Raw genomic sequence first — 14047 nt, forward strand, 5'->3', positions numbered from 1 at the left:
GCTAAATAAATCTTCAGACTATTAAGAAATCGTGATGGTGTTTCATCCCATGGTAAGTTTCTGATGCTCATCATTCAACATTCACTGAGCATCTTTTACGTGACATGGCTGACCTTGTGCTAGGGTGGGGACACAAAGATGAGTAATTCTAAACCATCACAGTATGGGCACCCCAAGGCACCTTATAAATGTCAGTTGACTGAAGGCACCCTTAAAAAGAGGTCACAATTTGGCTAAGGTCACTTAAAGGGCCTCCATGGTGATTCTAGCTCTGATGTATATAGATCATTCCTAAGTCTTTACCATAAAGAGGTAGGTTTGGGCCCTAGGTGAAGCGAGAGGGAGATATCTCTAAGACCTTGAGCAACGGGGTCCAGGAACAGAGTCTTTCTTTAGACCCACGTCCTGCTTCTCAGTTTGCAGACACTAACAAGGTTTGCTGGTTTCAAGAGCCCAGGAGGGCTGCTTCCGGAAGAGATGGCATTTGGGGTAATAGAGGTCAAGGACTGGAGGTGGTGGGGGAGAGGGCAGATAAGAGACGAGAATTGAAAAAGCCAGGATATTCTAGTAGACAGGTCCTTCACCTAGGTCCCCGCCCCTTCCTTTTCCCCCGGCCTGAAACGCACCAGACCCCCGAGTCCTCCACTTCTCAGGGCGCTAGGCACTGGTTACTGCTGAAGGCTTGTCCCCCTGTCGAAGAGATTTCCCCAGGGCCCGTATTTCCCGAATTGCTTTCCCCCATGCCTACCCCGAGGGGACCCGTGGCTCGGGGCCAGCTTCCCCGGCCAGGCTGGGCCAGTGACACGCAGGCGCCGGAATCGAAGCCACGCTGGTTCTTCCCAGCCTGGTCTCCGGGCCAGAGAGGGCGGGCGCCGCGGAGCGCTTCCCGTGAGCGAGGCTTCCCACAATGCATCGCGCCGGCAGTGGCGGCGACCGCGGCGGCGCTCTAGCCGCGGCATGTCTGCGTCTCGACTGCTCTGGGAGGAGGAAGAGAAGGAGGAAGAGGAGGAGGAGGAGGGGGAGGAAGAGGAGAAAGGCGCAGGGGTGGGAGCTGTTGCCGAAGCTGCCACAGCAAAAGTTCTCTCCCCTCCCCCCCTTCCCCTCCTCTCAAGGCCCCTAGAAAGGTTGGAGCTGCCACCGCTTGCAGTCAGTGACCGCGCGACTCGGCGCCCGCCCGCGGTAAAGCGCTGGGCCTGGCAGGCCCGGGCCCGGGGGAGGGCGGGGGAGGGGGTGCGGCGCGCGGGGGGAGCGCGCGGCGGTAACGGCCTGACCCCGGGGGGAGTGAGCCGTGGCGAGGCTGGGGGTAGCCAGGGGAGCGGCCGAGGCCGAGGGAAGCGCAGGAGCTGGCTGGGGGGACGGGAGGAAGCAGGGCGCGGATGGTGGGTTGGGGGGTTGAGAAAGGATAATGACGGGGGTGGCGGAGGCGAGAAGGCGGCCTCCAAGGCCTGAGGCGGGTGTCAGAGGTAGGGAAGGAGGTGGGAGGTTTGCAGGGGGAGGCCGGAGGGTGCTGGGTGTGGGTGTGAAAAGGCTGGGAGACACCAGTTCTCTGTCCGTCGTGCCTGGTGCAGTGCTTTATGCACCGCAGGCCTCAGTCACTGTTGCTGCCGGAGTGTGTTCTTTGGGAGAAGGGAAGGGCAGGGGTTGGAGAAAAGGGAATCCTTGCGGGGAACGTAGTGGGAGTGTGTGCGGGGAGAGAGAGGCCGGAGGGAAAGATGCCGGGTAGGTGGAGGAATGCAGAGGGTGGCGGTGGAAGAGCCTTGAGGAGCCCGGGGGGCGTTCATTGTGCAGATACATTAGGTATTTCGTTATGGAAAGAACTGAAGCGTTTCTAAGGAAAGGAAAGAAGGGATACAAGGAGTTTCCGCGAATAGAAAGGATCGCGTTTGAAGCCAGAGGAAGTGCTAAATTCTAGAGACTATGAAGAGAATGCATGATAGAATAGACAGATGTAGTAGAATTAATAAATGTTGGCCCAAGGACTAAAGAGTTATTCCAGATGGGCCAGGATGGCCTAGTTCTGAACCTGTTTGGGCTCTTCTGTAGATGACATCTGGTAAGTGCGGTCCCGCAGTGGTTGGGGTCACTGAGAATTAGACCTTAGTCCGTAGTTTGTGTCTGAGACGTTTTAGACCTGCACTATTGAATATGAGAATTTCTTAAACAGACGGTAAGAAAACGCCTGATCTACAGTGATCCCCTAAGCCATGAGTTTAGGTTTTAGCAAATTTGAAGTATTGTCATTTAGTAGAGGCCGGGTGAACACTAATGCTGGAATGGAAATTACTTGACTTGGCGGTTTTCTTCTCCACTGCCCAGCTTATCTGGTCCAGGAGAACTGATGCCATATTATTAACCCTGGGTTGCAGTACACAGGGTTATAATTAATGGTGGGGGGGAGTCCGTGCACGGTGGCCTTTCTTTGGAGGCTCCATTTGGAGCCCAAATTAGTCTGATGGGATTGGTTCCTAACTCTGGAGCTGGTGGGAGATCTTTTGCTATTCATGGTTCCTGAATGTATACTCTCACTGAGGCATTGTGGTATTGAAGAAAATGCATCAGCCTGCAAAATGTGGGCCTGCAGAATGGAGGATTGAGAATATCTGTTTTGGTCTTAGGTTGCAAGGAGGTCAGGACTGGTTGGTTGTCTTGAGGTCTAGGGGAACCTGAAGAGACTGGATGATTCTAGAGCCAGGTTAGGGGGAATATTAGCATTTCCATATCAGGAAATGAACCAAGGCCTGTTGGATTTGCTGAGCTCCCACCAGACAAGATTTTCAAGAGGGAAATGCAGGCTAGAACCATACTCTTAAGATTTACGTGAAAATTATTCATTTTTTATTATTAAGAAAGAATATTACAATGTATACATTACATTGTAATATAATTTAACTGAGGAGAGGGTAGTATAAACAATCTTTTTATGGAAGTAGAGGGTGGAAGGATTAATGGGGAAGACGGAAAGAAATTTGGGAGAGGGATGGGAAAATTCAGTCATTCATTTGTTTAGCAAATATATCTAAAGGAGGATGAGAATTTGGCATTAGATATGAGAGGGACTTTCATTAAAATTTTTTAATGGAAATAATCCAGGATTTTTTTTTTTTTAAATTTGGAAAACTTTTATGTCAGTGCACTTAGATTTGCTCTTTCTTTTCAGCGGCTTCAGTATATTACATAGTAGGGTGTACCCATTTTTATTGTTATCACAGAATGAGAGAGTCTGTTTTCTTTACTCTCACCTGCACTGTATATTATCACTTAATTTCTGTAGGTTTAATGGACTTAAATATAGTATGTCATTATTTTTCTTCCCTTTAAAATTGTATGAAATTACACGTGCATAATTAAAAGTAAAATTGTCCTGAGGGAGCATCTAGTGAAAAGCAGTAGCCCCGGTCTCACCTGTCCATTGCAGTCCCATTTTCCAGAGGCTACTACTGTAAGCATTAAGTTTTATACTTCTTATCATGCTTTTCTTCAGGTCTGCAAGTAATATACATGTACTGTTATTTCTTGATTGATTAAAATGACATTATGAAGGACTCGGAAGACTTCTATGAATGGAAAGGATTTGTGTCCCTGGCATTATCCTGTTCTCCTCCTTTCAAACCTTTGGTAGTTACTATTTTAGCTTTTTTGTTAGCTGTCTTTATATCTTTAATATTCTTAAAGAGAAAGCATTTAGAATTAGACTGGAATTAGACTGGGTAAGAAGGTAGAGGGAAGTTTTAATGGATGGACCTGTGAGAAACACGAGGTTGTGGGAAACAACATCTTTGCAGCATAAGGGTTGCTAGTTAGAGAGGTGGAGTTGGTGGGCAATGATAGTTGTTCATCTTGGAATTAGTTACCAGGTCAATTGTGCAGTGTTCTTTGACAGTCTTTTGGAGAGTTTTAGAGTGGGGAATCTGGGAATGGAGTAAAAAGGACCCTTGACTGTTCTTTCCAGGCTTCTGTAGCAATTCTTAAAAGAGTTTTTAGGAAGGAATGAATTGTTGTGGATAATATGTTTCTTTTTTGTGGAGGGAAGGAGGGATAGGGAATTGTGATAAAAGGGGGAAGAAGATGAAGGTGAGGGTGTGATGGAGGTGGTGATAAATTTGTAGGAGGCTGAAGAGAGGGTAAAGAATTCTGAGGACATTTGGGTATAGTTGATGTGAAGGAGATTTAAATTGACAGTGGTGAGACAGATTTGTGGTAGTTACAAGGAAATTTGCATATTTAAGTCACTAATATCCTGGGAATGTTGTAGAAAAAAGTATGCTGCCCATACATTAGGATTGATTTGTAAAATACTCGTTTTTGAAATTTGTGTATGAGATTTAACATCGCTAAGTCAGTAGACGGATGGGGAGAATAGAAAGAACTTGCTCCCTTTTTCAGAAGTCTTGTTTAAGTAACCTCACCTCTTGAGAATCTTTACTTTGAATAAGAACAGCATTCACATGCAGATTATATACTGCTAAATCTTGTATTTGCTTATGGGAATTATTCTCTCTTTGTTCTGCAAAGGATGGCTTGACTGGAGCCTACTCTGGAGCCAAGACTTTTCCTTAATCTCCGGGGAATTCTAAACAGTTTGATTTTTAAGTGTTTAATAAATACCTGTTGAATGAATGATAGAAAGTAGTGTTCACTGTCAGTGATAATAGTGGGACTGTGTCAGATTGCTGAGTACCATGGGAGTCTGTAGACAAAAATGTGTGTGTGTGTGTGTGTGTTTGAGAGAGAGTGATGGACAAAAGAGATAGCTGACTGGTGAAGCCTTTGGATTTAAGGGAAGAAGACAATGGATTAGAATGGGATTGGAACAGTCTTGCTAAAGCATTTGAAGCGGTGGGACCTTCTCTTCTAATCTGAGGCTAGTTTAAGATGAGTATATTATTATTATTGTTATTGTTATTATTATTATTTTAGAGCATGAGCAGGGAAGGGGTTGTGGGGGAGGAGGGACAGAGGGAGAGGGAGAGAGATAATCTTAAGCAGGCCTCATGTGGGGCTCGATCTCATAACCCTGAGATCATGACTGGAGCCGAAATCAAGATTTGGACACTTAACTGACTGAGCTACCTAGGTGCCCAAATCTGAGTAAATTTTAAGTCTGGATTTGGAGTTGGTGGCTGGTTTAATTTGCATTTTCTTACCTAAATGACTGCTTAGAGATTTTTAGCTGTTTTAAGAATCTGATTTAATTCATTTTTGGCATGATAGTAAAATAGTGTTAGGTGAAATTTATTTTCTCGAGGAATTTATAGTATTTATATTTTTTTAGGAGGAGAAGGACATTTATGAAGGAATTTAGTAACAGTGTAGGATTTCAGAAAGTTGATTTTGTAAAACAGGTAGCAAAAATATACCTCCGAATGAGAATTTTTGTATTTTGGTAGTCATTTTCAGTAGTAGCATTCAGAACTTTTTTGGATCACCTTTTCTGAATTCCCTTCTGGGCCTCCAGCACATTCTATACAATTTTTCTATTTACTAAGTACCTATTGTGTGCGTTGGGGGGTCTGGGTTGTAAAGGTGGTTTAAACGTGGTCACCATCCTCAGAGCACATAGTCCCTTCAGGATGGCAGTTACAGATAGTACAAGGCATAATGTTATTCTGAATAGTCTCATTGGTGACAAAGCTTTTTAGTTTGAAAGATTTGATTTTTAGAAATGCTGAAGATCCGTCAGATCCGACAAGAGCAAATAGAGTGAATAAAGAATAGTTTTGGTTTAAATTCACTTAGTCATAGAAATAGGAATGGCTTTCTTGGTTGACTTATTAACTGACTTTGGAAAACACTCCCTGTGATGAAGTTGGAAATATGTTGAATAATGATGATAGCTTCACTTGTATGTAGTCGAACACTAGGTGAGTGTTGGCTAAGTGCATCAGATGGATAGATGGATGCAGTGAATAAATGGGTGAGTGGTAGCCTCCCAAGGTAACTATTTTAAAGAGGGCCTCACTGATTTTAATCAACTGAGCCACCTAGGTGCCCTTAGGACCTCACTGATTTTAAGATGTAAATAAATTCTAGGTATATTTGTTAACAAACACTTTAATTACTGTGAACAAGACCGTTTATGATTAAGATCCCAAATGAGTCCTATGGACAGTAAATGCTGTAGGAGTTCAGGGAGTGGAGAAATGAATATTGGCTAAGGTTAGGGGAGAGGATTTAAGTGTACCATACTTTAGCTAGATATTTGAAAGGATTCCTTAGGGATCTCAGGAGAGGAACTAAAGTGCTCCAAATTTCTCTTGCAGCCCTAGAATGAACCTAGAGTCTGGATCTATTTTTGTCTGAATGCTTTCTGCCTATTTCATTTTAGCTACTCCTACTGGTTTGTTCTTCTTCAAATTCTCCTTTGCTGGGTAGATTCTGAGCTCCCTGGAACAAGGGGGGGGTCTGTTTCCATCTATGTCTAGTGTAACTTTTAGTTTTTCCTTTTATGAGCCTGTACCCCACAAATGACTTGGTCTCTGTGAGTGAAGAGCATGAGTCAACTTGGCTCTGCTATCCTGGCATTTTCCTGTGTGCTTTTCTCAAGCTGCTTTCTGAATTACAGAATAGAATAGTCAGAAAATTGAGGGCATATGTCTAGTAGACACATGCTTGTTGAATAAATGAATGAATGAAAGTATCAGATAATTTAGAAGCTCTAAATGGTCTATATGTTTCTGATTGTTTCAGTTCATTCATAACCTGCCTTTTTTTCTGCAAAGGATTTATTGGGGCTGACAAATACGTATACTGTAATATGAATTGAAATATTTGAGGAAGTCTAGTTAAAGAGAAAATGAAAGAAAAATCTGTTTAAAGAATATAAAATCTATTATTATGAATGCTAGAGAACTAGGAGTAAAGTGGAAGATAACCAGATGGAGAAGGAAAGGTGTTATCCCACAGAAAGTATGATTCTGAAAGAAGAAAAAGATTATTGACACATGATAGGTTATGTTTAGCAGAAAGCAAGAAAAGATTGAAAGTTTAAAGGATTATTTGAAATGGTTATTTTGGGGAGGAAGATAGTAAGACAATTTGAAGGATAATAGTAAATCAAAGTTTAGAATGTAGTAGAAATTGTTTATGATGTGGATTTATAGCAGTTTTCAGAAAATGATGGGGTGAGTTTAGGCAACAGATAATGAACATTTGTTGTATGTAAAAGCATTGTTAGATGTAGTTAGGAATAAATTCTTTGGGATTTATATTCTAGTAGTGAAGCTGGACTTGTGCACAAATAACTACACTATATTCAGCATATCTTAAGAAGTATGGAATGTTACTGAAGTTAAAAGTTAGGGAAAGACATTTGACTAGAGGGAAACCTGGGACTACATTTTTAATGGCATACAAGTGGCTTTTTAGCTAGTCTTTGAAGGGATGGATAGGATTCTTACTGGTAGGAATTATTGGAAAGAGAGCCTTCCAATCTGAGGGATTAGAAAAAGCAAAGACTTGAAGGTGAGAAGCCAAAGACATGTGGGGAATAGTGAGTTAGTGTTTAAAAAAAATTTTTTTTTTTTTGTACTGTGATCCACAGTAAGAAATACATGTCATGTGTTCAGCTACTATATGATTTGAATGTTTGTGTGTAAGTATAAAACAAAATGCTTCAGTAGCCATATCCCTTACTATGTTGGATGTACTCAAAACGTTTTCCATTCTCTTCCATTTGGCGAAAAAAAGATGGCTGTCACTCACAAACTGATTTCATGACTAAATAATTGATCACAGCTTGTAGTTTGGTACACAGAGAGTTCATGAATAGGGCATAATATGATAAAGGGTAGGAAGAGTCAGTGGGGTTGGGTGGAAAATGGATGGCCTTGAAAGCCAAGCTAAGTAGTTTGTGTTTGATATGATGTAGTGTGCTTAGTAAGCAAACAAAAGCTGGGTTTTAGTCTTGGCCCTTCTGTTTTACATGTGCTGTGATTCTGGAGAGAATTGCTTCCTTCCTGAGACTCTTATTTTCTCTTCAAGAAATTGATAATTAGGGGCTCCTGGGTGGCTCAGTGGGTTGGGCCACTGCCTTCAGCTCAGGTCATGATCTCAGGGTCCTGGGTTCGAGTTCCGCATCAGGCTCTCTGCTCAGCAGGGAGCCTGCTTCCCTCTCTCTCTCTGCCTGCCTCTCTGTCTACTTGTGATTTCTCTCTGTCAAATAAATAAAATCTTTAAAAAAAAAAAGAAATTGATAATTATTGGGGCGCCTGGGTGGCTCAGTTTGTTAAGCGTCTGCCTTCGGCTCAGGGCATGATCCCGGGGTCCTGGGATCCAGCCCTGCATCAGGCTCCCTGCTGGGCGGGAAGCCTGCTTCTCCTTCTCTCAACCTCTCTCAGTCCCCACAACATAAGTGTTCTCTCTCTTGGGCTGTCTTTCTCTGTCAAATATATAAACTTAAAAAAAAAAGAAATTGATAATTTATTGGGATACATGGGTGTCTCAGCCAGTTAAACCTCTGCCTTACGCTCAGGTCATGATCCCGGAGTCCTGGGATCAAGCCCTGAATTGGGCTCCGTGCTCAACCAGGGAGCCTGCTTCTCCCTGCTTGTGCTCTCTCACTCTCTCTCTGACAAGTAAATAAAATCTTAAAAAAAAAAAAAAAGAAATTGGTAATTATTACACCTTCTGGCAAGGGCTGAGGTGAGGATTTGAGGATTAAAGTATGTTAACATAGGATTAAAGTATGTTCACACATCATAATATGTAGTTAGTCAACTTTTTTGAGTAGAGAATGGAATAAAGGCCTGTATATTAAATATCTTAATCTGATGATAGCTATACTGTACAGAGTAGATTGGCTCCAGTGTGGTGGTAGTTACTCTGCCACCATTGGGGGGTGACAGGCCCAGTTAGGACGCTACTGGAGAAACTTAAGGACTTGAATTAGCTTGATAGCAGGATTAGAAATGAGGGGGGAGAATGCGATTGGATGGCAAGAGGAGGGGAGGATGACTGGATATTTAGAGCTGTGGTAAAATTCAAAAGGGAGCAACTGAAACGAATACATTTTGGGGTAGTTTAGTGAGGTACATTAGGTTAAGTAGTTGCAGTTTCTTGCAGATAGTAGGTCCTCAGTTTTTTTATTGAGTGATTAAATATGTAAATTGAATGAATTGCAAGTAGAGACAGTAATGGATAGGTTTGAGAAGGAGGGGTGGCATTGAAGGGTGCTTTTGAGGGACTGCAAGCATTTCTTCGGGGAGTATTTTTGTATACTACTGTGTGTAATGTTTCGTGGTAGGCAGTGTGAAGGATACATGTTTATGTATGATATAGTTCATTTTTTTTTTTAGGAGTTTATCAAGGGACAAAAATGTGTATGCATCTGTCTATGACAGAAGTACTATGGCAGATTCAACTTTGTAGAGAAGTTGGTGTGTAGCTTAGGCCTTGAAGGATGAATAGGATTATAGTAGGCAAATGGTGAGGGTTAGTATTCCAAAAAGAAGGGAGTTTGATATGAATGACAGAAAAGTTGTGGATGTGTTTAGGGGTTGGTAGTCTAGATTAGCTGGAATTTAGGGTTCATATTTTGAATGGAGGGAAATAAGGCTGTGAAGTAGAGGAAACATCTAAAAATCTAGACTAAATGGGTTTTTAAATATTGATTGATTCAACTTTATGTACATAAAGTGCTCAAATCTTAAGGTCACAGATCAGTGAATTTTTGAAGATAGACATTTTATGTAACCACCATCCAGTTTAACATTTCCAACATGCCAGGAGACTCCCTAATTTGTCCTTCAAGTTGATGTCCCGTTCACTGAAAAGTAAGTACAGTGACTCTTGAACAACATGGGTGTGAATTGCACAGATCTACTTACAAGTATAATTCTTTCTGATAATTACGGGTTAGTACTGTGTTTTCTTTATGATTTTCTTAATAACATTTTCCTTTCTCTAGCCTACTTTATTGTAAGAATGCAGTATATATGACATATGACATACAAAATACATGTTAATCTACAGTTTGTAATTGGTAAGCCTTCTGGTCAACAGTAGGCCGTTGGTAAAGTTTCTGGGAGTCAAAAGTTATTCTTTGATTTTCGACCACAGTGGGGAGAGGTTGACTCTGCAACCTCCGCATTGTTCAAGGGTCAGCTGTATTATTCTGATCTCTCTTACGGCAGAGTAGTTTTATGTTTTGAGTTTCTTATTAGTGGAATCATACATCTGTGTCCGGCTTCTTAAGCTCACCAGGTCTGTGAGATTCATCCGTGATGCATATAGCAGTAGTTCATTCTTTTTCACTTCTCTGTGGGATTCCATTATGAACATATCACAGTGTATTTGTTCATTTCACAATTGTTGGGCTATTGGCTAGTTTCTGTTTTTTGGAAGTCTAAAGACTTTTAACTTGACTCAGTGTATAGTGGGGAACCACTGATAAGTTTTGAGTGGGGAAATGAGGTGATTTAAGAATACACATGTGGTGACCTGTTTTTGTTATGTTTTGTTTTTGCAATGAAGAGAACCTAGTGACTAGGAGACAAGTCAGAAAGCTATAACAAAAGTGTGAAGTGTTGAGAACCTAAGTTGCTCTGGTGGTAACGGGAATAAAAGAAAGCAGATATATAGAAGAAAGAATTGAGGGATTTGATGGCAAATGGCTTTTGGGAAACTGGAGGAAAAGAGAAAAAAGGGAAACTCTGGGGCTTTTCTTGGGTAACTTGAGAATGGTAGTGCCATTAAAAATTATTGGATCAGTTAGTAGAACTATTTTGGTGGGGAAGAATACTTACTTCGGTTTTAAGACACATGACCAGTGTGTGGGGCACCAGTGGAAGTAGGCAAGAGGAATTATTTAGCTAGAGTTAGAAATACTGAATTCAGCTGAGGAAGGAGGTCTAACAGAGATTTGGGAATATGTACCTAGAGTTGATAATTGAAGCTACTAATTCTGGATTTGGTAGGGTGCTAATGGCAATGAAATTATTTGGACTGATAATTGAAGTATTAATTGAAGCAATAATTGAAGAATATAGGTGAAAAGAAATCATTATATATTCTAGTTCCTAAGGAATAAATTAGATTATAGCAGTGAGGGATGGTTTAAAGATTGTCTTTGGGAGCTGAGGGTAGCTGAGGAATGAAAATATAGAAGCAATGTTAAAGGATGAAATGCCAAAGGGGAGAGAATTAGAGAAAGACTGAACTTGGGAAAATACCCACTATTTGGGCTAAGATGAGGACCATTACTTGTTGGAGATAGAAGCAGCAACTAGAGAGACCACAGTAGAATCCTGTGGTACAGTGACATAAACTCTCAGTGGTAATTAAGTATCATTGCCAAAGAGGGGATAAGGACTTGGATGGTAGGTCATAGGATTTGGTACATAAAATTTTTTTTCGGTCTTCAGGAGAGTAGATCAGAGAGCACAGTGCATGGGAGTAAAGGACTGAGTGGGTTGGGAGAATATGGAAACATTGAATGTAGGAATTGTATTAAGTTTATTTTAAGAAGGAGGAACAGCTCTTTTTCCAAAACTGGAGGCAAGAAGTAACAGATGGATGAAGATACAGCATTTTAGAAGCTGTAAAGAGGATTTGATTACAGGTGGAGAAGGTGTGATTTGAAGGAATTTTATGGGAAAGATTGATTTTTGATGGGATTAAAGATTTAAATATGAAAATGACTAGGGTTAGTCAGTGAGACAGAGAATTGTATTTAGAATAAATCAGTTGTGGAAGACTTAGTAGCTTTTTGGTGGTACTTAACATCCAGTGTGTGGGTGTGAAGAAAACAGATGGTGAAGATTGTCTGTCATTGGGGAGGTGCATGGTAAATATAATGGAAGGTCATGATATTCTGGAGAGGGCAATATTAAATGGCTGATGGACAGATTTAAGTTTTGCGGGGAGACTAGGGAAGCCAAAAGGAGGTAAAGAGCAGGCATAGAACGATAAAGTAGTTGTGGTTAAAAAAAAGAAAAGAAAAAAGGAGGTCTCTGAAGTTAGAATCCTAATGGTACAGCACTTCCAATTGGTGACCTACTTTCATTATATATGTGTGGGTGGCTGAAGTGCAGCTGAAGGCTTTAGGAGTTGAGGAAGGTCAGGGTGTAGAAGGTACTTCAGCATCATTGTTCAAGTTACCGAGAATAATGGCTGACTGTGGTACAAAGAATTGAAGTCTTTGGGAAGGAAGAGGGGAGGGTATTTTGGAACTTGGTGGATGTTGTAGATGGAATGGTTTAAGTGAGTAATGTAAATCGCAAAGAGTTTTTTTAGTAATAGGAATCGCCCTTTGGAGCAAGAAGCAATTGGTCCTTTTAGCAAGCTGAAGGAGTAGGAGAATGGATAGCTAAGTTACGAGAGAATTAGGTTGTCCGAAAAGAGCCAAGCTTGAGAAAAGATGAAGGGGCAGTCACAACAATCCAGGCAAGAGATGATAGTATCTGATTTATGGTGTGCGATGGATATAAACAATTTTGTTACATTTACCTGTTCTTTAAAGTTCTTTATAAGTTATACTTACAAAATCCTAGCCATTCATATGCAAGGACAAAAAAGGTAGAGGTATACTAATATGAAAGGCAAAGGACACAGGGTATTTTGTTGACAGAAGAACGTTAATAAGCTGATAGAAGCTAGTAAAAGCGTAGAACAGAAATGAATGAAGAGGTTGGGTTGACCTGAATAGGAATGCAAGTAAGGAGAAGAGGAGAGTCAAGTAACTTGTAGCAGAGAAAATACTGGGAAAACATAATGCTATCTAGAAAATAACTAATGCCAGGAGCCTATTCCTTCTCTGTGCACATAAGGACAGTCCTTGCCACCCATGATGTTTTAAAAATGGTGCATCATGCAATAAGTATTGAAAAAAAATAGCATAATAGAGATACTGACATCTTCTGACCTCTACGTGAGTTCCTCAAAACCACATCAGTGTGTAGTGGTAATTTGTATACATTAAACAAACAAACAAACAAACTAGTGACATATATATACATAAAGAGGTTCAGGTAAAAAGTGGGAAGAATGGGATGGATGATAGGAAGGAGATGTCCTGAGGAATCTGAAATGGCCTCTGTAGTTTTTTCTTTTTTCTCTATAATGGCTTTTATTTCATATATTTCTTAGTGTTCTTAGGAGGCTGGTTGGTGTGTTTTCTCATTTCACTTAATACCTACATAGAGTTAAGTCCCAGATGCACAGTTCTAAATATGCTTTCTTGTCTTGTTTTAGTTATCATTTATTGAATGTGTCCAAAGGAGCTGTATTGCCAGTTTCAAAAACTAAAAATAGTTAAACTATTTTGTTTTGATTTTTTAAAAAAATCTCAGTGCTTGAAACCATCATCATCTTCCATTGATGATATTTAAGATCTAGACCAGGCCCTTTATTCTTTGGCTTTGTCTTTGCTCTTAAACTTTTGTTTTTCCAGTTTTGCAGTAGTATTCTATTTTGTCAGTCTTTGTTGTCTATCAGCTTTTCCCTTGTACTATCAAAGGTTTGACTCTCAGTTCTTACCTGACTGGTTTTTGAGAGTCTCCATCAGTGCCTTGCTGTGGTCTCTGCCAAGTGCAGCTTTACTTCCAGAATCTAACCCCAGGTCATTCGTCACTTCCCCCTGCCCCCTTCTGCATTAAGTCAGTCTTGAAATTTAATAATGAAGGACCTGTGGAGTCCCAGAGCTTTGAAAAGCCTAAAAGGGCCCAGGGAGGTCACTTTGCCAATCTCACATCTTTGCTGTAGCCTGCTTGATTTGGTCTAGAGTTGTTTCCAGGACCCACCGGCATGCCTTGAGTGGGTTGTGTATGGTAGATGAACAATGGATCTTATGGAAGCTGTTGGGTCTGATTGTAGTGGAAATGGAGAGAGAATGTTTTAATGGTAATTATATTAATTTAAAAGATAAGTGACTTCACAAGATAGGGGTTGGATGCCTGAAAATCTTGGTTGGCATCAAGGACTTTTCCTTTTAAATTTGAGAAGAGCCAGTATCTGGGGGATTAGAATGAAATACACAACCTGATGTTTTGTAGGGTCCTATATATGTGCATTTGTCAACACATGCACACCTGCATGTGTAGATACATTTAAT

At 41.0% G+C, this 14047-nt stretch overlaps 1 protein-coding gene across 4 annotated transcripts in view; it reads left to right on the forward strand.

Annotated features, from left to right (window-relative positions):
* The first annotated feature begins 936 nt into the window (after positions 1-936).
* The window catches only part of ZNF148 (zinc finger protein 148), a 122927-nt gene continuing 109816 nt past the window's right edge, over positions 937-14047 (forward strand). Inside the window, exon 1 of one of the 4 annotated variants that reach the window (XM_032869444.1) lies at positions 937-1179. In XM_032869444.1, the coding sequence (XP_032725335.1) occupies positions 958-1179 (222 nt within the window). In that variant the 5' untranslated portion in view covers positions 937-957. Of the gene's footprint in view, positions 1180-1438; positions 2054-14047 lie in introns of those variants that run through there. The other 3 variants (XM_032869439.1, XM_032869443.1, XM_032869440.1) reach the window with 3 other exon arrangements.

The sequence above is a fragment of the Lontra canadensis genome, unplaced genomic scaffold, assembly GCF_010015895.1.
Source record: "Lontra canadensis isolate GAN:19392208 unplaced genomic scaffold, GSC_riverotter_1.0 scaffold38, whole genome shotgun sequence".
NCBI lineage: Eukaryota > Metazoa > Chordata > Mammalia > Carnivora > Mustelidae > Lontra > Lontra canadensis.